The sequence below is a fragment of the Pinus tabuliformis genome, chromosome 2_1 (assembly GCF_031772625.1).
Source record: "Pinus tabuliformis cultivar Carrire ecotype Pingquan chromosome 2_1, CPIR1, whole genome shotgun sequence".
NCBI lineage: Eukaryota > Viridiplantae > Streptophyta > Pinopsida > Pinales > Pinaceae > Pinus > Pinus tabuliformis.
In genome coordinates this window covers 708339836-708365239 of record NC_142299.1, presented here as the reverse complement: position 1 = coordinate 708365239, position 25404 = coordinate 708339836, and the positions used below count along the sequence as shown (strand labels likewise).

General features: G+C 42.1%; 2 protein-coding genes across 3 annotated transcripts in view; both read left to right on the top strand.

Moving 5' to 3' along the window:
- Window positions 1-25404, top strand: part of LOC149202551 (catalytic/ hydrolase) — a 392521-nt gene that overhangs the window by 308071 nt on the left and 59046 nt on the right. The window lies entirely within an intron of this gene.
- On the top strand, window positions 5596-8831 carry LOC149202552 (uncharacterized). Its single transcript, XM_089400003.1, has 2 exons — window positions 5596-7830; window positions 7941-8831. The coding sequence occupies exons 1-2, from the start codon at window positions 5907-5909 to the stop codon at window positions 8534-8536; spliced, it is 2520 nt and encodes an 839-aa protein (XP_089256129.1). The 5' UTR covers window positions 5596-5906; the 3' UTR covers window positions 8537-8831.

The window sequence follows — 25404 nt, the reverse complement described above, 5'->3', positions numbered from 1 at the left end:
TGGGAAGAAAGAAGCCACTCCTTTTCAAGATCTATGGTCATTGTGTAAGATCGAAGAAACTAGACTAAAGGCAAAGTCAGATGTAGGAACAAATGAGTAGAATCAAGCATATGCTACTATGTCAAGAAGAAAAGGAAAGTTTGGAAAATTTGGTCCTCAAAAGAAGAAGAAGAACATGGCTAAAGTACAATGCTATGGATGTCAAGAATATGGGCACTATCGAAGAGATTGTCCTAAGCTTAAAAGGGACAATAACAAGAGGAATAAGGAAGAAGCCCATATTACTGAAGAAGTAGAAGAGCCTGAGACAAAGAAGCCTAAGAAGGAGGAAGTGAAAGATATCTACTATGACTAAGAGAATCTCCTTCACTAAAAAGGTACTCTTCTGTTGTATTATAGATAGGAAGCTTTGAAAATAAGATAGGATGCATCATATTAGAGAATGGCATCATGGTAGAAGCATTAGAAGTAAGAGCTCGTGACATATGTAATATGATGAATGTCTAGAACAAAACCTATGGAAGTCAACTATGTAGGATATAACTCTTGGTAAACCTCATTAAAAGCTTAAGCGATACTTATGAAGAAAGAAGAAGTCATCTAGAAAAGGGGTTATCATACATCTGTCAAAAGGTAACATCTGGAGGATAGGATATGCAAGATTCTCTAATGGAATCTTCATTGTAAGATTCATCGATCAAGAGGAAAAGTAAGTGGTTCTTCAAGAATTCCAATCTTGTGGAATTCATAGAATGATGGTATGATAACATGACAAGGAAAAGTAAGTGGTTCTTCAAGAATTCCAATCTTGTGGAATTCATAGAATGATGGTATGATAACATGACAATGAAGCAGATCAAGGGAATGATGTCCCTTCTTTTGAAGGAAACTGCTGCAGGAAGTCTAGATGATCCAAAAGAAAGACGAGGTATGTATGCTCACTTTTGATATTATGGAAGTCATGTCATATGGTTGCAGACAATAGGGATCACTGAGGCATGATCAAAGAAAGAATCTCCTCCCTCGAAGGAATGCAAGAATGCATGGGTCACATATTTATTAGATGAAATCAACATAATATGTCCTCATATGGAGTATGAGGTGGTTGACTACAACTAAGGAACTCTGAAGCTCCCCAGAATGAAATATGTGAAGAAATGAAGGAAGAAATCATATGCAACAATCAACATCCGAAAGACCAAGAAGATCTGACTATGATATCTCCCAGAAAGATATGGAGACTCTGATAGAAGTCTGGAAAAAGATGGAGACCCTTGACAAAACATATCTTTAGGAGATGTGTCAACATGTACGTTGGATGATGATGCCTACAGGAAGATGTCATGATGAAAGACCATCACAAAGGTAATTATGATTTAAGTGTTCATTTATTATTTATGAACTAGTATTTGGATGGGCTTATGCAGGGCTGCCAAAGGGAAGAATTGTGGATGTCTTCCAAGAGAACCATATAGAAGGATGTAAGATCCTTCTGAAGAAGAAAACATGATGAAGGAAGCATAACATGAAGCAAGATTAGATGTAGACTAATGAATCACTTTTTGATGAAAAGAATGATGACATGACTGATGGATAAAAGTGATGGATGGTATGTGCCCTATGAAGAAGTTCCAAAAAGATGAAGACTCCATGACAAGGAAATTCATGACATCGAAGGAAGGAGTTCTTCAAGTAGCTGGTTGTCCCATCATCTCCACCTGAGGAGCTGCGATAGGTCCCTATTTTAGGAGGGAGCTTGAAAAGTTTCTTACTTGGAAGAAACTTGGAAATTCCTAAGCCAAGAGGGAGCTTAGGTACATTCCTTATATAGGAATGAGTAAATTCCTTTGGTGGAATAGATATGTCCTCCCTAATTGAGATGGACACATCATTCTAGTAATCACTTGGAAAGACAGAATGAAAGGATTGGGTAATCATTTGGCATCCGATACTCTTTGAGGATGAGATAGAGCATCCAAGATAAGAATAGTCGTGGAGGACCGATATTCTTTGAGGACTGGGAATCCAAGATAAGAATAGTCCTAATGGAACACACCTTGAGAACCTGGGTGGGGTATGTTCTGAGAGAGGCTCCAGCATTCACATAGTATCATATTGAACATAGTTAGTTCAGTAATTTGGGATATTTTCCGTTGCTGATGTAGTAGCAACAGAAGTTTGCAGTGCAGTAGTAGTTGTTAGTGGTAGTGCCAACAATAGCATGGATGCAAAATTCAGAGGGTGTTGCAGTACAAATGCAGTGTTGACAGTGGCAGGGTCAACACCAGTACAAATGCAGCATTTGCACAAAGGTTGGTGGATATCATGTCAAACATTAGTAGCACAAGGGGAGATGTTACAGAACAGAGTAATGCTCTAGGAGGGTGCATTGCTAGAGAACATTCCTCGCTAAGAGGGAGTGTTGATTTCTGGTAGCATCAAATGTGCTTTAAGTCTCAAATTTTGCAGGGAGGCTTAGGCACATGTATTCTAAAGAACCCAGAAATCGTTTTGGGAAATTCCACCTAGAAACGGTTGTATTAAAATAATTAGTTATTTTTAATGGGACTCTAAGTCTAAACTTAGGAAAATAAAATAATTAAAGGGTATTAATATAAACTGTGGTTGTAACTTCTAGAAGAAGACGATGATCAAGCAGAAACGATCATAGCCATTGATTAGCTTCTAATCTGGGTTGTTGAATGTCAATGAGGAGATTATTTAAGGAGGCTTGAGGGGCATTTGGAAGACACATAGAGGGAGTTCAGAGAATCGATTTTCTAAAGCAAAGCAGTCGCCGAGAGATTTTCGATAGTGAGCTTTTGTAGTGAGGGGCAGGGATAATTGGGTTGGAGTATCTTCTGCAGGACCCAGGATCAGCAGCAGAGAGGCAGAGAGACACCAGGAGGAGGCAGCGCAACCCAGGAGGGGTTGATGATGGGCCAAAAGGGCCCATGCAGAGTTGACGCAGATCCAGAAGGGCTCACACAGAAGCAGTGCAGTCTTCCAGTGTAGAAATCCGAAATCTGCCGGGGAGTCGAGATTTCTGAGCCAGGAGGGATGGAAACTACTTTAGAGGGCAGATGTTTCCAAGTTGGGCTGACGGAGGGCCTATGCAAGGCCAACACAGAGATAGCCTGGGAAAGTTGGTTTAGTTGCCGGAACAGCCAAAATTGTCAGGGAGTGTGAGGTAACCTCACTAAGTTTTTCTCTTTAACTCGATTGCCGGAAGGGCGTCCAGAGTTGTATTCAGAAACTACTGCTTAATAATAGAAAACCCTTAGAGCTGTTGAAACGGTTTTCCCGCATTGGGTTTTTCCGAGGACATTTGTCCAAAAAATATTGTACCACTTGTGCATCTTTCACTATTTGTTCTGTTCTTGTTTTGGACAAATTAATTAGTTAAGTGAACGCTGCAGTGTGTTAACTTTGATATTTGTTGTAGGAAACAGTAAATAATTTGTTTCAATATTTAACAAATAGGAGAAGTTTAATCAGTTGCTGCAGTAGGTGATTTGGGTGGGATTCTCGAATTTTCACATGGTATCAAAGGATTGCAGGTGAAGCAAGAAAGAACTGTACTAGAGATTCAGCGTTGAGCAGAAGACGAAGTTCGAAAAAGCTGTAGGAGGCAACAGTTTGAAACCCCAGAGGGTTTGCGCAGTTCTTGTTGGAGGGCTAAAATTTTGAGGCAGTCTCTCTCCGAGTGAGACGACGGAGAGAACGGCTTTCAGATCGAGTTTTTGCTGGGATAGAGAGAGCAGCGCAGAAACCTCAGTGTAAGGAGAGCTGGCAGGACACAGTGTTTTCTGCAGGCTGTTTTGCTGGGCAGAAAGATGTCAGAGGAGAAGGAAGGAGCATGGTTGAAGGAAGATCTCCTTAAAGGATGTTAAGTTATGGTATGTTCTATGCTTATAACAGTTTACTTCTTTTTCTTACTATATTCCATAGATTAGCAATCACATGTACATAAAGTAAAGTGCAGATAGAACATTAAACGATCAACAGAAAACAAGCCAAGACAAGAGACACAATATGTGGCGGCTAGCCAGGGACAAACCCCACAATGTGTGGGGAAACCCTTTGATCAAATCTTCTTTTATCTTCAATAATTCAGCAGAGAGAAATAGTACAATAAGTTTGATTCATATTAGCAGTAGCAAACCCTAGATCAACAACATCAGCATTAGCGACTTCATTATCAAACTAGGGCAGACAATATCTCACAAACCGACCGTCGGATCGGCTTGATTCCACCACCAAAAGTTGCGGCTTCCAAAGGAGGTTCATATGAACCTACAACGCAGTTCAGATGAAGAGATCTTCTAGTCCACGTAGGTCAAACTTTACTTCTGCAGTTGCAACTTCAGTTTCGACAGCTTCAAGCTTCAAACTAGGGCAGTTGATATCTTGCAAACCGTCCGTTGGATTGACTTGATTCCACCACCAAAAGTTGTGGCTTTTCGAGGAGATCCAGATGGACCTACAACGCAGTTCTAAGGAGGAGATTTGATGGTCAACGTTGGTCAAACTTTGGATCTGTAGTTGCAGCTTCAGGTTCAACAGCTTCCGGCTTCACATGTGTGAGAGAGAGACCCTTTTCTGCGCAGTAGATAAGAGACTCTTTTCTGCGCAGTAGAGAGAGAGAGAGATGTGATGAGATGAGTGAATCCAAATGAGGAAAAGTCCTCTTATATTTATACACAACATTGGTGTTTGAATAGATGCGATTGTTGGGCTTCTGAGCCTACATGAGTTGTAGGTCGGCTTGATAATAATTTCATAATCAAAATAAATTCATATCTCCATGAATACTTATCGAAATCGGATGATCTTTATATCAATCCTACTCCTCTTGACGAGAGGGATCTAATAAAAATATTATCAGCCATGAAGAAGATGACCCACATGAAGTTTAGCCCTAGTTGCCAATTTTAACACTCCCTCTCAACTAGGAAGAACTTCATCTGCAATCTGTCTATCGATCGTTACTATTCATCCATCAAATGCACTGCCCTGTACAGCCTGACCCTTGCCCTGCTCTGCTCTATTCTGCCTATTTTGCTTTGTCTTGTTCTGGCCTGTACTGATTTGTACGGCTCCGCTTTGTTATGCGTTGCTCTGCTTTGTTCTGTTCTGCTCTGCTTTTGTCCGAATTATGAAGAAGAAGAAATGATCGAGGATGTATCATGCTAACTCAAAGTCAGTCTCAGAGTATGTACCACTGGTCCCAGACCAGTCTCAACCATAGTTTTCAAAACCGTTCCGATCTGACCGGTTACCGGCCTAACCGGCCGGTTAGGAGGCCCACCGGTCAGAACCGGTGAAAAAACCCGGTCAGCACCCTAATTTGCCCAGATTTTTGACCTAACCGGTCAAAACCGGCCGGTTTAGGTCCTAACCGGCCGGTTTTTTGCTAACCGGCCGGTTCCGTCCTAAACCGGCCGGTTTAGGGACAGGCCGCCGGTAAAGGTAAAAAGCGGACGGTTTATGGCAGCTGAGGGCGGTTTAGGGTTTTTGGGGGTGAGGGAAAGGGATTTTCCCTCCAAAAAGACCCTCACAATTGCTATAAGACATCCCTCTCACCCTCATTTGTCTCACACAACTGATTTGGAGTGTTTGTGAGTGTTTGTGAGTTTGTTTGTGAGCTTGGAGAGTGTGGAGTTTTTGCTGAAGTAGTCATCTTGGAGTTGGAGTTGGAGCTATTTTGGAGATAGTGTGTAGCTGTCAGTGGAGTTGCCATCATCAAGAGGAGGCTAAGGGAGCTACTTTGCATTTCCAGGTAAGGATTTGCACTTGATAATTCCTCATTTGGGTCTGCTGTCCATGAATTAATTTTTTTGTGCTATAAACTTCTCATTTCAATGATCTATCATCTATGCTAAGCCTATGAACTCTCTAGCTCTATGCTATCAAATTTTTTAGCTTGCATGTGCATTTTTTTTCCTACATTTATCATTGGTTTTCCATGTTCCTTAGCTGCAATTTTTTTTTTAAATGGCAGATTTATTTGCAAATTGTTATTATTTCAAGCAAACATGGCTCCAAAAGGAAAGGACAGTGCATGGGCTCATTGTGATGTAGTTGAGGGAAAAATGATATGCAAATTATGCCATAAATCTATTGGAGGTGGGGGTATTCTTAGGTTGAAACAACACTTGGCTGGGGTAAGAGGCCAAGTAAAGCCATGTGATGCACCAAATGCACTGTTAGGTCCTATTAGGGCAGAATACATTGCCAAGCTTGAAAATTTTTATGAGGATAAGGCTAGGGAGAAGGCCATCCAAGATGAAATTGCAAGGAAGAGGGAATTATTAGAAGCCATGAAAGAGAGTGGGTATGATGACTCTGAGATTCAAGACTCCACTTCTATCCCTTCCACCAATGACCCCTTTCACTATGTTCATCCTTCTGTTGGAGTTGGCCAACCATCAAGAGGACCAAAGAGACAAAACATCCAAAGTTATTTCTCATCTTCTGCCACCATTGCTTCTTCTAAATCTAATCCCACTTCCTCCCAGCCAAGTTCTCAACCCACTTTGGATCAGCATTGGAAAAAACAATGCAAAGAAACTTCTCACCAATACATTGCTAGATGGTGGTATGATTCAGATATCCCATTTAATGCTGCTCGCTCACCTTATTACCAAGCTATGTGGGACTCTGTTATAGCTGCAGGAAAGGGCTTCAAAGGCCCTAGTATGCATGACTTGAGGGGAGCTCTTTTGCAAAAAGAGATATCTTCCATTGATGAGTATTTGACTGAGTTTAGAGAGTCATGGGTCAAAACAGGTTGTTCCATTATGTCAGATGGATGGACCGATGGAAAGAACCGCACTATCATTAATTTCCTTGTTTCTTGCCCTCAAGGAACCATGTTTTTGAAATCAGTTGATGCATCTGATAGGGTAAAGGATGCAAGTCTTCTATTTGAGCTTTTGGATAACATTATTCAGGAAGTTGGGGAGCAGCATGTTGTGCAGGTCATCACTGATAATGCCTCAAACTATGTTCTTGCTGGAAAGATGCTTGAGGCCAAATATAAGACCATATTTTGGACTCCATGTGCTGCACATTGCATAGACCTCATGCTTGAGGATATAGGCAAGGTGGAGTGGGTAAAAAACACTGTAGAGCATGCCAAGTGCATTACAAAATACATTTACAACCACTCATGGGTATTGAGCCTAATGAGGAAACACACTGGAGGCAAAGAGCTTGTTAGGCCTGCAATTACGAGATTTGCAACTCACTTCCTCACGTTGCAATGTCTCAATGGTCAACATAGAAACTTGCAGAAAATGTTTTCCTCTGATGAATGGTCTGAATCTCGGTGGGCTCGTAGACCAGATGGAAAAGACACCAAAAAGAAAGTGTTAGACACTTATTTTTGGAAAAGGTCTGTAGAGCTTGTGAAAATTACCGAGCCCCTTGTTAAGGTGCTAAGGTTGGTGGATGGGGAAAGATTGGCCATGGGCTACATTTATGAAGCTATGGATCAGGCAAAGGAGCAGATACGGGCAGCTTACAATGACAGGTTAGCTAAATATGGCCGTATATGGGAGATCATTGATAACAGATGGAACAATCAACTCCATCGTCCTATACATGCAGCCGGGTATTTTTTGAACCCAAGGTATCACTATAAAAATCGGCTAGGAGATCAGCATGATGGGGAGGTCAGAGCTGGATTGATTGATTGCTTGGAGCGCATGGTCCCTAACCATGTAGACCAGTTGGATATACATAGACAGCTTACTATTTTCAATCAAGCAAGTGGTACTTTTGGCAAAAACTTGGCAAAGATGGCAAGAGATGTGGACCAACCAGGTAAGCAATTCCAATTTCCATTTTGTTTTTCATTTCAAGTTAAAATTGTTTACGTTCTTTACAATTCAAATTATAAACTAAGTTACTAATTATTGTCTTTTTCTTTGCAGCACATTGGTGGGAGTCATTTGGTGGCCAGTGTCCTCAATTGCAAAGGTTTGCAATTAGAGTCCTCAGTCAAACTTGCAGTGCTTCAGGTTGTGAGCGCAATTGGTCTGTTTTTGAGCGCATACACACGAAGAAGAGAAACCGTTTGGAACAAAAACGGTTAAATGATCTTGTTTTTGTGCAATACAACCTTCGACTGAGGAGGAACCAAATGATGAGCAAATCACCTGATCTAGATCCCATTGTGTTGGACGATATTGATCCAACATCAGAATGGGTGGAGGAGACTGAAGATCCTGTGTTTGAGGCTGATTTTGATATCGACATGGCTTTAGCGGAGGATGAGGCAGATTATGTGGCGGCATCAGAACCAGGATCAGTAGCGGCATCAAGGAAAGGCAAGGAACCAATGGAAGGCACTAGTCGTGCAGGTCGACAAACTCGTGCTTCCACTAGGTCCACTTCTATTGTCATTGGTGGCATTGATACTGATGTTGCAGATGAGGCAGAGGCATCCTCAGACTCTGAACCAGATGATGTCTATGTAGCTCCTGATGATGATCATGTGTCTAGTAGTGGTGATGATCTTGATGATTGATCATGTGTACACTGTAGACTTGTAGTAGGCCAATGGCCTCATAGCTTGCAGCATGGTTTTTGGACTCTATAGGCCATTTAGAGCCTCATTTCTTATGTATTTTGCTATTTTGTCGATGATATGTATTGCACTCGGTGCCATTTTGATATATTCACCTTTGCATGGTATATAAATGAGCAAACTTTGCATATTTTGTCTCTATTGGCTTGGAATCATGGTTTTACATCTTAAAAATAGTTTTTTTTCATTAAAAATTAATTATTTAATGTATTTTTTAAAAACCGGTTCGTTTAGACCAAACCAGTCCCGGTTAGACCGGTTCCGGTCGGTAAACCGGTTAGCTAGGTGGACCGGTTCGGTCACCGGTTCCGGTTTTAAAAACACTGGTCTCAACTAACCTGATGTCAGCGTCATAGTGAGTGCAACTCCACTGGTCCCAGACCAATATCATCCTCCACTGACTCAAAGTCAGTCTCAGAGTGCATACCACTAGTCCCAGACCAGTCTCAACCGACCCGAAGTCAACTTCATAGTAAGTACCACTCCTACCACTGGTCCCAGATCAGTATCGCAGTGTCAGAGAGTGTACCATTGGTCCCAAACCAGTGTCAACCGACCCGAAGTCAGTGTCATAGTATGTACCACTGTCACTGGTCCTAGACTAGTACTGCACTGACACGAAGTCAGTCTCAGAGTATGTACCACTGGTCCCAGACCAGTCTCAACAGACCTGAGGTCAGTGTCATAGTATGGTACAACTCCTACCATTGGTCCCAGACCAGTATCATTGATCCCAGATCAATGGAGGTCATCCTAGCATAGGGAGTACGGTAGATACAATGATGCGTCCATCAGTACTACTATGGTCCCTAACTTCATTTCCCTGCTCATTGATTAGATGAGAGGTACTTCCCATGAGTCCCAGACTGCATGGGTAGGATGCCTCGACAGGAGAACTGATCAATCCTGTCCTCATAGGAGAACACATCAATCCTGCTACAATCGCCATGGAGAACACATCAATCCAAGCCGCCATGGAGAACACATCAATCCAAGCCTCACAGGAGAACACATCAATCCTGCTACAATCGCCATGGAGAACACATCAATCTAGGCCTCACAGGAGAACTAATCATCTTGCTACACAGGAGAGCGAATCATCCTGTTCCACAAGAGAGCGAATCATGTTGTACCACAAGAGAGCGAATCATCTTGTTCCAGTGCGCACCACCAGGGGAGGGTGAGTCACCCTGTGGTCATATGTTGCTCCAGTAAGAACCGCAAGCCCTCAGAGCTCCCAGAGCTCAATGTATACAACATACAGGACCCTTGTACAAGGGTTTCTTGACGACTCCAAGTCGTTTGGGAAAATCACAGATTAGATCTTTCCTCGGGGCTTTGACCAGGTGTATTGACCTGTACATCATCTTAATGCGATGGAGCCTCCTTGCTCATCGACTTACCATATCCCAGATGATGTCTATCTGCTGGAGCAATCGACGAAGAGGGGCTTCCTCAATAATCGAATCCCACCTCTGGTTGTTACAGAGAATCACAGTGGTATCCAATGTAAATCCAAACAGCTCATTGAAGAGCTTTCGCAACCAGACTGCCTCATAGGAGGCCATGCTAGTAGCAATATATTCTGCTTCGGTGGTGCTCAAAGCCACCGACTTCTGCTTCCTGCTCATCTAGGATATCGAAGCAGATCCCAAGGTGAAACAACACCCGGAAGTGCTCTTACGATCCACCACACTGCCTGCCCAATCAGCATAAGTATATCCAAGTAGTCTCACATCTCTGGCAGTGTATCTTAACCCATTAGTAATTGTGCCACGAAGATATCTTAGAAGATTCTTGGCATCAATCCAGTGAGGCTCAACCAAATATGAGCTCACAATGCTAACTGCAAAACATATGTTCGGACGGAGGTTCACCAAGAACATCAATGCGAATGAGTTTATGAAACTCAGAGGCATTTCCCAAATCTGGTCCGACATCACTACCATATAACTTCTAAAAGTTAAGATCCTCAAGGTAGTCACAGGCTTGCAGTCCATCATACCGAATCTTTCCAATATATTTTCCTTGAGATAGGAAAATTTCCCCTGGCTTCTGCCACACTTCAAGTCCTTGGTCCTTCATTTCAAATTCAGAAGCCAACTCCCTCTTACATTTGTGAATGAGAGGGTCTGCACCTGTTAGAAAGAGGTCATCCTCATACAGCACCAGTATGAGAGGCTTGTCATCTTCAACCTTAAAGTAAAGGTTAGGATCAGCTTCACTCCTAGTGAATCCCAACTTCATCAAGTAGCTATCGATCCTCTCATACCATGCTCGAGATGCTTGCTTCAGCCAATAGAGAGCCTTCTTCAACCTGCATACATGAGATTTTCAATCATAAATCTCAAATCATTTGGGTTGCTCCACATAGACCTCTTCTTTGATCGAACCGTGCAAGAACGTGGTCTTGACATCCATCTGATATAGGTTCTGTCCTTGTGAAGCCACAAGGGCTATGATCAAGCAGATGGTCGTATATCTGGCAACATGTGCAAATATCACATCATAGTGTATACCTTCCTTCTGGGAGAAACCATGAGCAACAAAACGAGCCTTATACTTTTCCGTACTTCCATCTGTTGCATGCTTTATCTTGTAAAACCATTTGGAAGTAACAACTGTCTTGTCCTGGGGTCTGGGAACTACTTCCCAGACATCATTCTTCATAATGGTCATAGCATCCTTCCATACTTTATGCTTGACGACATATGAGAATGATGAAGGCTCATTTTGTATGATCGTGCCCATGATGGTTAGGTATCCCTGATGCCTGTTAGGTTTCTTACTTTCACAGAAGGTTCCTTGGGGTGCAGCATGTTTAGCATCATCAAGTATCCCCCTAAGCCATGAAGGCCTTTTCCTAGAAGAGGAAGGCTCAGGTGGATAAATAGGATCCATGGGTTCCTCCACATCAAGCATTGTTACATCATCTACCCATAGAGACAGCTTCCACAATCATACGGTTCTTCCTTTCTGCCGCACCATTCTGCTCAGGAGTATGTGGTGTAGTAGTCTCCCTCTTAATGCCAGCCTCAAATATGCCTGAGTGAACCAACTGTAATATATCGGAGGTCTTGCTTTGGCTTGAGGGGAATGGTCCCCTTTTGAGCTTTCCTTCGGCACATCCTGGACATACACCTTCTTTCTCTACTCGGAATTCGGGCATCCCTGTCACCATTTGTCTTACATTGGGTAGAGCTTTATAATGAAGGTGGGCAAACCTCCGATGCCAAAGTTCGGACTGAAGAGATGTGTCATAAGATATGACACCTAGCGGACTTCCATCGACCTGATATAAGGAATCAACTCGAAACCCAAGAGTGAAAGCATCTTTAACATTATTTTTCCATATACATACCTTGCCATCGTTGAAGGTTATCTTGTAGCCTTTGTCTTCCATTGCCGAGATGGATACCAGGTTCTTTTTGAGATTAGGTACATATAATACATCTTGTAAGTGAATTGTATTACCTTGATTCAATTTGAGAGAAACATTGCCTACACCTTTCACGGGGTATTTCATGTCATCTCCAAGGACAATTTCCAGGTTAGTTTCTTTCTCTACCAGATTATGGAGTACTTCTTTGTAACCAGTGAAGTGTCTTGAGGCACCACTATCAATAAGCCAAATTCCCATTGAGTCCGAAGGAGCGGAGGTAGATAGAGCAGCTGGTAGATAATATTCAGCTTGCTTATTGTCAACAGTGTTAGATTCATACCTGGAATTTCTAGCCTTCTTGAATGGTTGCCCTCTTCCTTGGTTTCTAGCATTTGTTTTACCTTTGCTGTTGAATTTTCCATTCCTTCGATTACCATGAGAGGGATTTTGATCATCGTCACGGTGAGAGTCCTTTCTATCAGGACATTCCCTTGCATAGTGACTTGCTTTATTGCAAATGAAACATCGTCCTTTTCTTCCACCCTTAGGTCCAGCCTTTCTTTTCGATTTAGACCCAGAATTATTTATTTTCTTAGCATGAGAAGAAAAGGCAGTAGGAGGACCTTTAGGCATGAGCATTTCTTGCTCTTCTACCCTTGTTTGTTCTTGAATGCATGTAGACATTAATTCCTCGAAACCAGGAATTACATTATTGTTCAGAAGAGTAGTCCTGAACACGTACCATTTAGATGGTAATCCTCCAAGAGTCACGAGTGCCATTTCCCTGTCAGTAATAGCGTCCCCAATAGATAGGAGATCGTTCCTGATTTCGGTGATCCTTAAGAAGTATGCTTGCATACTCTCATCTTTACCCTTCTTAATTTCCTTTAGCTTATTTCTAAGAAACAAAACTTGATTTGCATCATTTACTTTAAATAAACTCACCAGTCTATCGTAGATTTCCTTGGAGGTGTTCAGGTTGGAGATGTAGGCCACCAAGTGCTTGTCGATAGAGTCCCAGATGATCTTCTTTGTTTTGACTTCTCCGGTTTTTCCATTTGTTCCTGGCAGCAGGAGGTGCATTTGATGGAGGCTCAACAATATTGCCTCTCACATGATCCAACACTCCTTGATCCTCAAGGGTTAGATCGATAGACATCTTCCATCCGTGATAGTCAACTTTCTCATGGAGCTTGTCTTTGGCAGGAAAGAGTGTTGAGGACCCCATCGTTCTTTTAGGATAGCCTTGCCAATCTTCTCTTCGGTGATTGCTCTTGCTCTTGCTCGGGCTTTGTCTTCACCTCAGCTCTGATACCATGTTAAGTTATGGTATGTTCTATGCTTATAACAATTTACTTCTTTTTCTTATTATATTCCACAGATTAGCAATCACATGTACATAAAGTAAAGTGCAGATAGAACATTAAACGATTGACAGAAAACAAGCCAAGACAAGAGACACAAGATGTGGCAGCTAGCCAGGGACAAACCCCACAATGTGTGGGGAATCCTTTGATCAAATCTTCTTTTATCTTCAATAATTCAGCAAAGAGAAATAGTACAATAAATCTGATTCATATCAGCAGTAGCAAACCCTAGATCAGCAGCATTAGCATTAGCGGCTTCATTATCAAACTAGGGCAGACGATATCTCACAAACTGACCGTCGGATCGGCTTGATTCCACCACCAAAAGTTGCGGCTTCTAGAGGAGGTTTAGATGAACCTACAACGCAGTTCAGATGAAGAGATCTTCTAGTCCATGCAGATCAAACTTTACTTCTGTAGTTGTAGCTTCAGTTTCGGCAGTTTCCGGCTTCAAACTAGGGTAGTCGGTATCTTGCAAACCGTCCGTTGGATTGACTTGATTCCACCACCAAAAGTTGCGGCTTTCAGAGGAGATCCAGATGGACCTACAGCACAGTTCTAAGGAGGAGATCTGATGGTCAACGCTGGTCAAACTTTGGATCTGCAGTTGCAGTGTCAGGTTCAACAGCTTCCAACTTCACATGTGTGAGAGAGAGACCCTTTTCTGCGCAGTAGAGAAGAGAATCTTTTCTGCGCAGTAGAGAGAGAGAGAGATGTGATGAGATGAGTGAGTCCAAATGAGGAAAAGTCCTCTTATATTTATACACAACGTTGGTGTTTGAATAGATGCAATTGTTGGGCTTCTGAGCCTACATGAGTTGTAGGTCGGCTTGATAATAATTTCATAATCAAAATAAATTCATATCTCCATGAATACTTATTGGAATCGGATGATCTTTATATCAATCCTACACCTCTCGACGAGAGGGATCTAATAAAAATATTATCAGCCATGAATAAGATGACCCACATGAAGTTTAGCCCTAGTTGCCAATTTTAACAAAGGACTTCCATCCAAGGAGTCTGAATTCTCACTAGTTGAGATGTAGTGGAGAGGGGCAGATCTACAAGCTCTAGGAGGGAGTGTGTAGGCCAGTCCAGTGCTACGCAGAGGAGAGAGGGAGAAATTAGACATTTTTTTGGCAGAGATGGCAGCCACATCTCCAGGAGGGAGGTGGGGTGATCTAGAGATGTAGTTCGAAAGGACTGCAAATGGGCAGGATCCTTGAGGAGCCCACCTCTCGGATCAATTCCTTGCTATGGGAGCCCAGATTAGAAGTAGCAGGATGGACTAGTGTCGGATGGTGACGAGGAGTCTCAGAGAGACAGTTGCAGTGGCTATAAGCTAAGTGACTAGGTTCGTGTTCGAGTTCGAGTTCGACGACCTTGAAATTCGAATAAAGTTCGGCAACTAAAATTTTGTCGATAAAGTTCGACATAAAATTCGACATATAGAAATTCGAAAAAAAAAATGTATATATATATAATCAATTTAAAGTCAAATTCAAAGTCCATAACTTAACTTTTTTGAGTCAAGTTAACTTAACCACATGTCTATAACTTAACTCAACTTGACTCAACATTCAAATACTCAATCGCTCAGTGAACTGACTCTCTATGTTTAGCCAACTCCACATGTATGAATAATTAGTTTACTTTAACATTTCAGGTAAAAATATATTCCAAAAGGGAAAGTAACTAACAGTAATAGTTGTGGTAAAAGTATAATCCAAAAGGGAAAGTAACTAACAGTAATAGTTGTGGCACAACAGGGCTCGTGGGTTTAATATGATGATTCTACCAAACCTCAAATCCCAGTACATCACAGTGTGTACTTGCTAGAATTATCAACACTTTCTAAATGTTAGGATATTCCGACACATAGGATATAGTTAAGTTCAACTTGGTCTAGTATAGAGTTAGGTTAGAGTTAGGTAAAGTGTGTTTCTTTACCGTTGTACATTTTGTAACTTACAATCCGACGGTCACGATATGTAGTGATCCGACGGTTCACTCTCACCTCGGTATTACCGACACTTGATCCGTGGCTTGACACCCGATTGGTCCATGAGTTCTATTTAAAGCGCATGGAGGGTCATTTTTCGGGTAATCCGTGCATGAGAGAAGCTTATGTAAACTTTCATTCTTTGATTAATAAATTGCCTGTAGTACCCACGTTGGGACAGGCCGTGGACTGTTTCCCTCCTTGCACTCTGAGGGTTTTAACCACGTCAAAAATACTGGTGTATTGATTTGAGATCTGGTTGTGAGTGGTGTCCTTTTGGTATTCTTTCTGTGGAACTTACCCTGTAAATTCCTACATGGTATCAGAGCTATTTGAGGGCCGCGTCCGTTGGTGATCCAAATCTGAAGCCGGTAGAACTGCATGCGGCTGTCGTTTCCTAGATCTGCTGTTTCTGACTGCTTTCGGGCCGAGAGGACTGCTTTGTTGCGTTCGGAGCATCTGTTCCAGTGAGGAACCCCTTTCGTTTCACGCGAAAAGGTTTCCGGTAGCCCTAGCTGCGTCATTTTTCAGATCGGGAGGTATACAGTGTTTTTTTTGCAGTTTACTGTTATTTTCTCTCTGCTTATTTCGGTCTCAGTTTATTTAGCCTTTTTTTTAACCGGATCTATATCTTTCATTTCTGCGTATGCTCTTTGCCCTGCGACTCTGTGCGATCTGGGCAAATCAGAAACAGAAAGGAAGGATTTTTCTCATGCGTATGCTCTTTTCCCTGCACCTTAGTGTGATTTCGGAAAATCAGAAACATTGAGAAAAATATTTAGTTTTTCGGCTAAAGCTAACTTTGAGATTTTTTTAAAATTTCTAATTTTTTGGCTAAAGCTAACTTCGAGCCGCAAGGTTCGTTTTTCTTTGCATATTCGTGTTGGGTTTTGTGTTTTGTGTTTTGTAGGGAAAAAGAGCTTTCTCAAGGCAAGCACGCAAACTGAGGCCCCCCCCCTCTCTCTCTCTCTCTCTCAAATTTTTTGTATAGATCAATTGGTTCAAAGCTATTTTAAGAGAGTAGAGGTCTTGGGTTCAAGTCTCCATTTTGTGGGGGCGGATTTTTTTCATTCCCGCACATTCGCGCACTTTGTCGGCTACTTCAACAATTATTTTTCAAAAAGCCATAACTTCTTCATCCGGAAGCCTTTTTCAGAGCCGTTTTTTTTTAAAACCGCCTATTTTTTCGAGATCTATCCATTGGAACACCTACCTTCAGCATCTTCAGCTTCAGTTTTTTTTAAAAAATGGAAAGCCCATGCCAAGTCATTCTTGACAGCACTAACTACTTCCAATGGGTAGCCTACATCGAAGATTTACTTAGAAGTAAAGGTCTCTTCAGAATAGCCACAGACCAAGAGAAGAAACCAAAAGATGAAGACAAGGCGGCAAAATGGGAAAATAGACAAGATCAAGCACGTGGTATGATAGGGATGTCTATTTCTCCTGATCTTAGATTCCACATTGCGGAACTTGAGACTCCTCATGAAGCATTAGAAAAACTTGCTAAAGTTTTTGGGATTAAAAATGAAATTAGAGCCCATCAACTTGAAAATGAGCTGCTTACTTTGGATCCTAATAATTTTTCTTGCATTGAAGATTTCTTGTCCAAATTCAAGAACCTTAGATATCTCCTGGAAGGTGTTAAAGTTAAGAAAGACGATGGTAACCTTATTTATTCCATCCTTACTAAGTTGGGACCAGCCTACTCTGTATTTGTTTCCACTTTCCATTCTACAAGAGAAGCTTTCATTTGTCAAGGACAAGACTACAAGCCCCTTTACAGCTTGTGCACAGTGATTTATGTGGTCCTCTTCCTGTTGCTTCATTCTCTGGCTGCAAGTACTTCTTAACTTTCATTGATGATTTCTCCAGACGCACTTGGGTATACTTCTTAAAACTCAAGAGCGAAGTATTTACCACTTTTTTGGCCTTCAAAGCATTTGTTGAAAAACAATCTGGACATCAAATTCTTAAGCTAAGAACTGATAATGGTGGAGAATATGTTAAAAACACATTCATCAACTTTTGCACCGAAAATGGAATTCAAATGCAACATACTGTTCCATACACTCCACAACAAAATGGTGTAGCTGAAAGGAAAAACCGCACCTTAAAGGAAATGGCTAATTGTATGCTGCAATCTAAAGGACTCAGTCTTAGTTTTTGGGCCGAAGCAATTAATTGTGCAAATTATATAATCAATCGCACTCCTACTAAGGTTCTAGAGAATATCACTCCAGAAGAAGCTTGGAGTTCCATTAAACCAGATGTAAGTCACTTTCGTGTGTTTGGAAGTGAAGCATGGGCCCATATTCCAGATGAAAAGCATAAAGCTTTAGAACCTAAAAGTGAGAAATGTACTTTTGTTGGATATTCTGAAGATGTAAAAGGTTATAGACTTATTCCATTTAAGTCCAAAAATGTTATCATTAGAAGAGATGTAAAATTTGATGAAAATAAATCGGCCTGCGAGCCTAGTCCGGCGGATGTGCCACCTCTTCCTATCTCTTCTATCTTTGAAAACATTTCTTCTTCAGATGATGAAAGCGAGGATGATAATCCTCCCCCACCTTCTCAGGATCCTCAACTTCCAAGATGGGTCCGTGCCACTCGGGATGCAGCAGGTGATCTTGCCGGTGATCCTACAGATCAGCGACGTACACGTTCTCAGTTTGAAAGAGCCTCTTCTTTACTGGCTCAAGCTCCAGTAAATCATGATCCTGACACTTTTGCAGAAGCTTCAGGCCATCCACATTGGGAAGCAGCTATGAATGAAGAATATCATTCATTGATGACAAATGATACATGGGATCTTGTTCCTCTACCAAAGGGACGCAAACTTGTTAGATGTAAATGGGTTTACAGAACCAAGTATGGACCAGATGGGAAAGTTGATAAACATAAAGCTCGTCTCGTTGCTAAGGGCTTTTCACAGGTTGAAGGCATTGACTACACTGAAACCTTTTCTCCTGTTGCCAAAATGAACTCCATCTGCCTTGTTCTTTCCCTTGCTGCCTCTTTAAAATGGGAAGTCCATCAGATGGATGTTAAATCTGCCTTCTTGCATGGGGACTTGCAGGAAGAAATCTATATGGAACAACCCATTGGCTTCATACAAACAGACTCCAGCCTTGTTTGTCGACTTAAGAAATCCCTTTATGGCCTCAAGCAAGCTCCTCGGGCTTGGTATGCCAAAATGGATAGCTTTCTTTTAGAACCTGGCTTTTCTAGGTGTCATTCTGACAATACTGTCTACACCAAGAAAGAGGGCAACTCTCTTATCATCCTTGTTCTTTATGTTGATGATCTTATTCTTACTGGTAGTGATCCCAACCTTATAAACCATGTGAAGTCCAGCCTTAAAAAGAAATTTGAAATGACAGACTTAGGACATTTACACTATTTTCTCGGTCTTCAAGTCTTGCAATCCCAAGAGGGTATTTTCCTTTCCCAGTCCAAGTATGCTTGTGATATTCTTCGTCATTTTCACATGGAAGACTGTAAGCCAGCCCCTTCTCCCTTTCAGTCTGGAGTCAAACTTTCAGTCTCTTGTACCTCTCCTGAAGTTGATGCTACCTTATACCGTCAACTTGTCGGAAAACTCCTGTATTTAACCCATACTCGTCCTGATCTTTCCTTTGTTGTTGGCCTTGTTGCGCGTTTTATGCAAAACCCCCGTGAAAGTCATTGGAAAGCAGCTAAAAGAATACTTCGTTATGTTCGAGGTACAGTACAGTTTGGGATTCATTACAGTGCCAAAGCAGCTCCTCTGTTAGTTGGTTTCACTGATTCTGATTGGGCTGGTGACCCTGATGATCGGAAGTCTACTGCCGGTTATGTCTTCACTCTTGGTTCAGGACCTATTACATGGGCTTGTAAGAAACAGGCTGCCATTTCTCTTTCGTCAGCAGAAGCAGAGTATCGTGGTGCCGTGGAAGCTAGTAAGGAAGCCTTGTGGCTTCGTCAGATCCTATCAGAGTTTGGCTTTGAGCAGCAGCATTCAACCACACTTTGGTGTGATAATCAAAGTGCCATTCAGCTATGCAAAGATCCAGTCCAGCATCAGCGCAGCAAACACATTGAACTACACATGCACTTCATCAGAAAGCTCATTCATGACCATGTTCTTGAAGTGCAATATTGTCCAACAGATGATCAGGTTGCAGACATCTTCACAAAGGCTCTCACAGAGGCGAAGTTCACTAAACTTCGATATATGCTTGGAGTTCAGGAAGTTGTCACTAAGGGGGGATAGGCTCTAGTGCCTCCTTCCTTCTCCTATTGTGTCATATTTGTAAATCCTTCAATCCTATCCCAAGTTGTTCTTAAGGGGGGATGTTAGGATATTCCGACACATAGGATATAGTTAAGTTCAACTTGGTCTAGTATAGAGTTAGGTAAAGTGTGTTTCTTTACCGTTGTACATTTTGTAACTTACAATCCGACGGTCACGATATGTAGTGATCCGACGGTTCACTCTCACCTCGGTATTACCGACACTTGATCCGTGGTTTGACACCCGATTGGTCCATGAGTTCTATTTAAAGCGCACGGAGGGTCATTTTTCGGGTAATCCGTGCATGAGAGAAGCTTATGTAAACTTTCATTCTTTGATTAATAAATTGCCTGTAGTACCCACGTTGGGACAGGCCGTGGACTGTTTCCCTCCTTGCACTCTGAGGGTTTTAACCACGTCAAAAATACTGGTGTATTGATTTGAGATCTGGTTGTGAGCGGTGTCCTTTTGGTATTCTTTCTGTGGAACTTACCCTGTAAATTCCTACACTAAAGTGGTTCTTCAATGCTTCCCAAGAAGATTTACATATATGCCAAACCCTCCCTACAACTATCGGGGCATCCAATCCTTCATTGATTCTCGGCATTATATTTAATTCTTTATCGCATTAATCAAGATACCTTACCCTTCTGTACACACTTTCATGATAGGTTGAAAAGTATTGCCGACAGTAAGAACAGGCCTAGCCACAAGTAATCCAAATCACGATATTATATAAATATATATACACACACCCCAAACAGAGCAATTTATCTCTCTGGTTTTGTTTTGTAAATCTCAGCACAATATTTGCAGCATTGAGATTTTTGTTATATCAATTTTTGTTCGGTAGTGTGTTAGGAGAGGAGATTGAGGTACGGGATGGAGTCTGAGTTCGACCCTACTGTTCAAAGTTTCAAACGATTCACACCCTCCGCACGGTGCAAACAATGAAACTAACCCTCCGCACAACACAAACAAATGATTCAAACCCTCTGCATGACGCAAACAATGAGACTAACCCTCAGGCGAACAATGAAACCAAAAGTAAAACGGGCCCACAATTGATTTGGAATATTTTTTTAAAACAACAAAAAAATTCGAACCAAAACGATTTTCTTCGAACCAAAAATGAACTTAATTGATTTTGTTCGGCATTAAATTCGAGTTTGCCAAAAAATTCGGCAAACTTGAACGAATAAGTTCGTATTCGTTTGAAGTTCGGTGAATTTCGAACTTATTCGTTCAAATTCGCCGAACCTAGTGACTAAGGCTATAAGTGCCAGAGTCTGAGTAGCGCAAAGCAGAGTTGGCAACTATGTAGATGGCACAGAGCAGAGGTCAGCAACAACGCAGTAGATTCAAAGGGTCAGCACAGAGACTAGCAGCAATCAAGTTCCAACATTCACGGGGTATCATACTAAACACAGTTAGTTCAGTAATTTGGGATGTTTTTCCATTGTTGATGTAGTAGCAGTTGGCATTTGTAGTGCCAGCAGTAGCACGGATGCAAAAATTCAGAGGGAGCTGTAGTACGGATGCAGTGTTGACAGTGGCAGGGTCAGTAGCAGTATAGATGCAACATTTGCGCAGAGGTTGGTGGATAGCATGTCAGAGATCAACAATGCAAAGGGAGATGTTACAGAACAGAGTGATGCTCCAGTAGGGTGCATTGCTAGAGCACATTCCTCGCTAAGAGGGAGTGTTGATTTTTGGTAGCATCAGATGTGCTCCAAGTCTCAAATTTTGCAGGGAGGCTTAGGCACCTGTATTCTAAAGAACTCAGGAATCATTTTGGGAAATTCCACCCAGAAACAGTTGTATTAAAATAATTAATTATTTTTAATGGGACCCTAAGTCTAAACTTAGGAAAATAAAATAATTAAAGTTTATTAATATAAACTGTGGGTGTGACTTCTAGAAGAAGACGAGGATCATGCAAAAATGATCTTAGCCATTGATTAGATTCTAATCTAGGTCGTTGAATGTCAACGAGGAGATTATTTAAGGAGGTTTGAGGGTCATTTGGAAGACACATAGAGGGAGTTTAGAGAATCGATTTTCTAAAGCAGAGTAGCTGCTGCGAGCTTTTTGACAGTGAGATTTTGCAGTGAGGGGCAGGAATAGTTGGGTTGGAGTATCTTCTCCAGGACCCAAGATCAGTAGTAGAGAGGCAGAGAGACCCCAGGAGGAGGCAGTGTAGACCCAGGAGGGGTTGACGTTGGGCCATAAGGACCCACGCAGAGCTAGAAGGGCTCACACAGAAGCAACGCAATCCTCTAGTACAGAAATTCGAAATCTGCCGGGGCGCTGAGTTTTCTGACCCGAGAGGGTTGGAAACTGCTCCAAAGGGCAGATGTTTCCAAGTTGGGCTAGCGCAGGGCTTATGGAGGGCCAATGCAGAGATAGACTGGGACAGTTGGTTCAGCTACCGAAACAGCCTGAATTGCCGGGTAGAGTGAGGTAATCTCACTAAGTTTTTTTGCCAGTCTATTTTCCCTTTAACTGGATAGCTAGAAGGGCATCCAGAGTTGTATTCAGAAACTACTGCTTAATAATGGAAAACCCTCAGAGCTGCTACACTGGTTTTTTCGCATTGGGTTTTTCCAGGGACATTTGTCCTAAAAATACTGTCACTTGTGCATCTTTCTCTATTTGTTCTGTTCTTGTTTTGGGAAAATTAATTAATTAAGTGAAGGCTGCAGTGTGTTAGCTTCGATATTTGCTTTAGGAAACAGTGAATAATTTGTTTAAGTATTTAACAGATAAGAGAAGTTTAATCAATTGCTGCAGTAGGTGATTCGAGTGGGATTCTTGAATATTCACAAGATCTACATTCCTAACAATAGGAAGATTGTAGTGAGACGAGCGAAAGCTGGCTCGACCAATGGGAGAGGAACGTAGTTGCTCACCCATCCCGTGGGTGAGGGTTTTAACACTCACTCATCATATGGGTGAGGGAGAGAAAGTGGGGAACAAGTGTAAATTTCATGGAAGATTGAGCTTTCAAGAGATCTCGTGAGATACCTGAAGGTGATTAGAATCAGCTAGTTGAAGCTCCATTGGTCTAGTAATAGGGGCAGCCAAGGGGTAGCCAGTGGGACAGTCACAGGGATCCAATACTAGCATTTCCTCAGGAGCAGGGAATCTAGTGAGATCTTAGGAGATGGAGCAGCAGAGGAAGGATGAGGAGGAGTTGGTTGAACCTCCCACTAGTAATGGTTGAGCCAGTAGAGAGGTTCGTCATACATTAAGAGATGCAAAGGAGTTTATTGGAACTCGTGCTCAGAACAAGAGAGAGTGCAGACAACCTGACATATATCAAGCACTAGTAGCTCAGGTTGCATAACCTTCCAGCTTTCAGGAAGTCACACAACTTCAGGTGTGGATAGATGCCATGGTAGAAGAATACAACTCTATCATGACGAACAATGTTTGGGAGGTGGTGCCGAGGCTTGAGGACAGGTCAATTGTAGGTTCTCGATGGATCTACAAAATCAAGTATGTTGCAGATGGAAGCATGGAGAAGTACAAGGCTAGGTTCGTGGCAAAGGGGTATGCACAGAAAGAAGGGACAAATTATGAGGATACCTTCGCCCTAGTTGCCAGATACACTTATATTCAGTCGGTTATATCCCTAGCAGCTCAGATGGGATGGCAGATTCACCATATGGATGTCAAGACAACATTCTTGAATGGGGTGATAGAAGAAGAACTGTACATAGAACAACCAGAGGGCTTTGAGACTCATGAGAGGCGCACTCATGTGTGTAGACTAAAGAAAGCTCTATACAGGCTCAAACAGGCTCCCAGGGCATGGTATGGTCGGATTGACAGCTACTTGCAGCAGATGGGATTCGTCAAGAGTGACGCAGATCCCAACCTTTACTATTTGACAGTAGAGGGTGGGCCACTCATCCTAATATTGTATGTGGATGATCTCTTCTTGACAGGATCATCAGGGCTCATAGAGGACTGCAAGAGGAATCTGGTAGCAGAGTTTGATATGAAGGATTTGGGGTTGATTCACTATTTCCTAGGATTGGAAGTGTGGCAGAAGGACATGGAGATCTTTCTTGGGCAGGGAAGATACACTGCAGACATTTTGAAGAGGTTCAGAGTATAGGATTGTAGACCCATGTCTATGCCCATGATCACCAACTAGAAGAAGATAGATGCATCAGATGACAAGGATGTTGACCCCACCATGTATAGACAGCTTATTGGTTCTCTCATGTATCTGGTCAACACTAGGCCAGATATCTTTTTCGCAGTTAATACCCTTAGTTAGTTTATGGTAGAACCGAAGAGGGTACATTGGGCAAGAGCGAGGCATATTTTGAGGTATGTGCATGGCATAGTTGAGTACAGGTTGAGATATACCTGGGGGGATGACGTCAGACTATGTGGGTTCACAGATGTAGATTGCGCAGGTAGTTCAATGGGTAGGAAAAGTACCTCTGGGTACTACTTCAACGTTGGATCTTGGTGTGGCAGGAAGCAAAAGTCAGTAGCACTAAGCTCTGCAAAAGCGGAGTATATGGCAGCAAGCATAGCTATGTGTGAAGCTATATGGCTTCAGAGGTTGTTAGTAAACTTGTTCAGGCAGAGGATGGAGGCGACCAGTGTCTGATGTGATAATTAGAGTTGCATTAAACTCTTTGAGAATCCAATGTTTCATGACAGGTCAAAACACATGGATATTCAGTGTCATTTCATCAGAGATTGTGTACAACATGGAGCAGTCCAACTACAGTATGTTCCCACAAAAGTGTAGGTTGCAGATATACTTACGAAAGCTATAGGGAGATCTAAGTTCGTCTATTTTAGAGAACAGATGGGTATGGTGGAAAATCCATTTCAGTAGCAGGGACAACTTATTTTGGATGCTTCTCAGTTGCAGTAGTTGCAGTTGCAGCAACAACAGATGAGAGGGAGTTGCAGGGTTGGCAACAGTGTTAAAAGCGACACAGATGCAACATCAGAGTTGCGCAGTGGTTGGTTGGCAATATGGCTAGACATTAGCAACGTCACAGGAGGTGATACAGTGACATGGTGTTGTGGCAAGATGTGCAACACTAGAGAGAAGATAGTCCTCGGTAAGAGGGAGTGTGAGTTTCTATAGCATCGGATGTGTTCTAGCCACGAAATTTGGTGGAGAGGCTAGAATACAAATCTCCAAAACCCAGAAATGGTTTATGGAAATTCCACCTAGAGATGACTTAATTAGATTACTAACCAATTTTTAATGTTTCCTAAGTCTAAACTTAGGAAAACTGGTTAATTAATCAGAATTAATTGAGTGAAGGTGAGAATTCTCTAGAAACTCACATGATTGATCCAAAAATGATTTGAGCCATCGATTAAGATTTAATCTTGGCCATTGGAGTCCGAATAGGAAGATATAAGAAGGGATCGATGTGGTGATGGAGAATGCACTTGTGGAGTTTGATTTCCTTGGCAATTCGATTTCCAAAGAGCAGTAGTAGTTGTCGGAGAGCTAGAGATCGAAGCAGAGACACTGAGGGGTAGGGAAAGTGATCCGAAGGAATTTTTCTAGATCTGGAGAGGCAGCGACAAGTGACAAAAGTGATTCATGCAAAAGCAGCGTAAGGACTGCGCAGTAGCTGAAGAAGAGCAGTTCTATTTAGGTGGGAAGGAAGTCAATTCATCTTCCAGAAGTTGGGAAAGTCTTATAGAGGGCTGGAGATTCATTTCCAGCACTAGAGACAGGCTAGACAACTTGCTCAGAGGCAAATTTGAGCCACACGTGTG

Bases quoted from the DNA above. Each gene is read 5' to 3' on its own strand.
- LOC149202552 (XM_089400003.1), top strand. From the start codon at position 5,907: ATGCTATCAAATTTTTTAGCTTGCATGTGCATTTTTTTTCCTACATTT. The intron at 7,831-7,940 runs GTAAGCAATTCC...TTTTCTTTGCAG, and splicing joins AAGAGATGTGGACCAACCAG to CACATTGGTGGGAGTCATTT.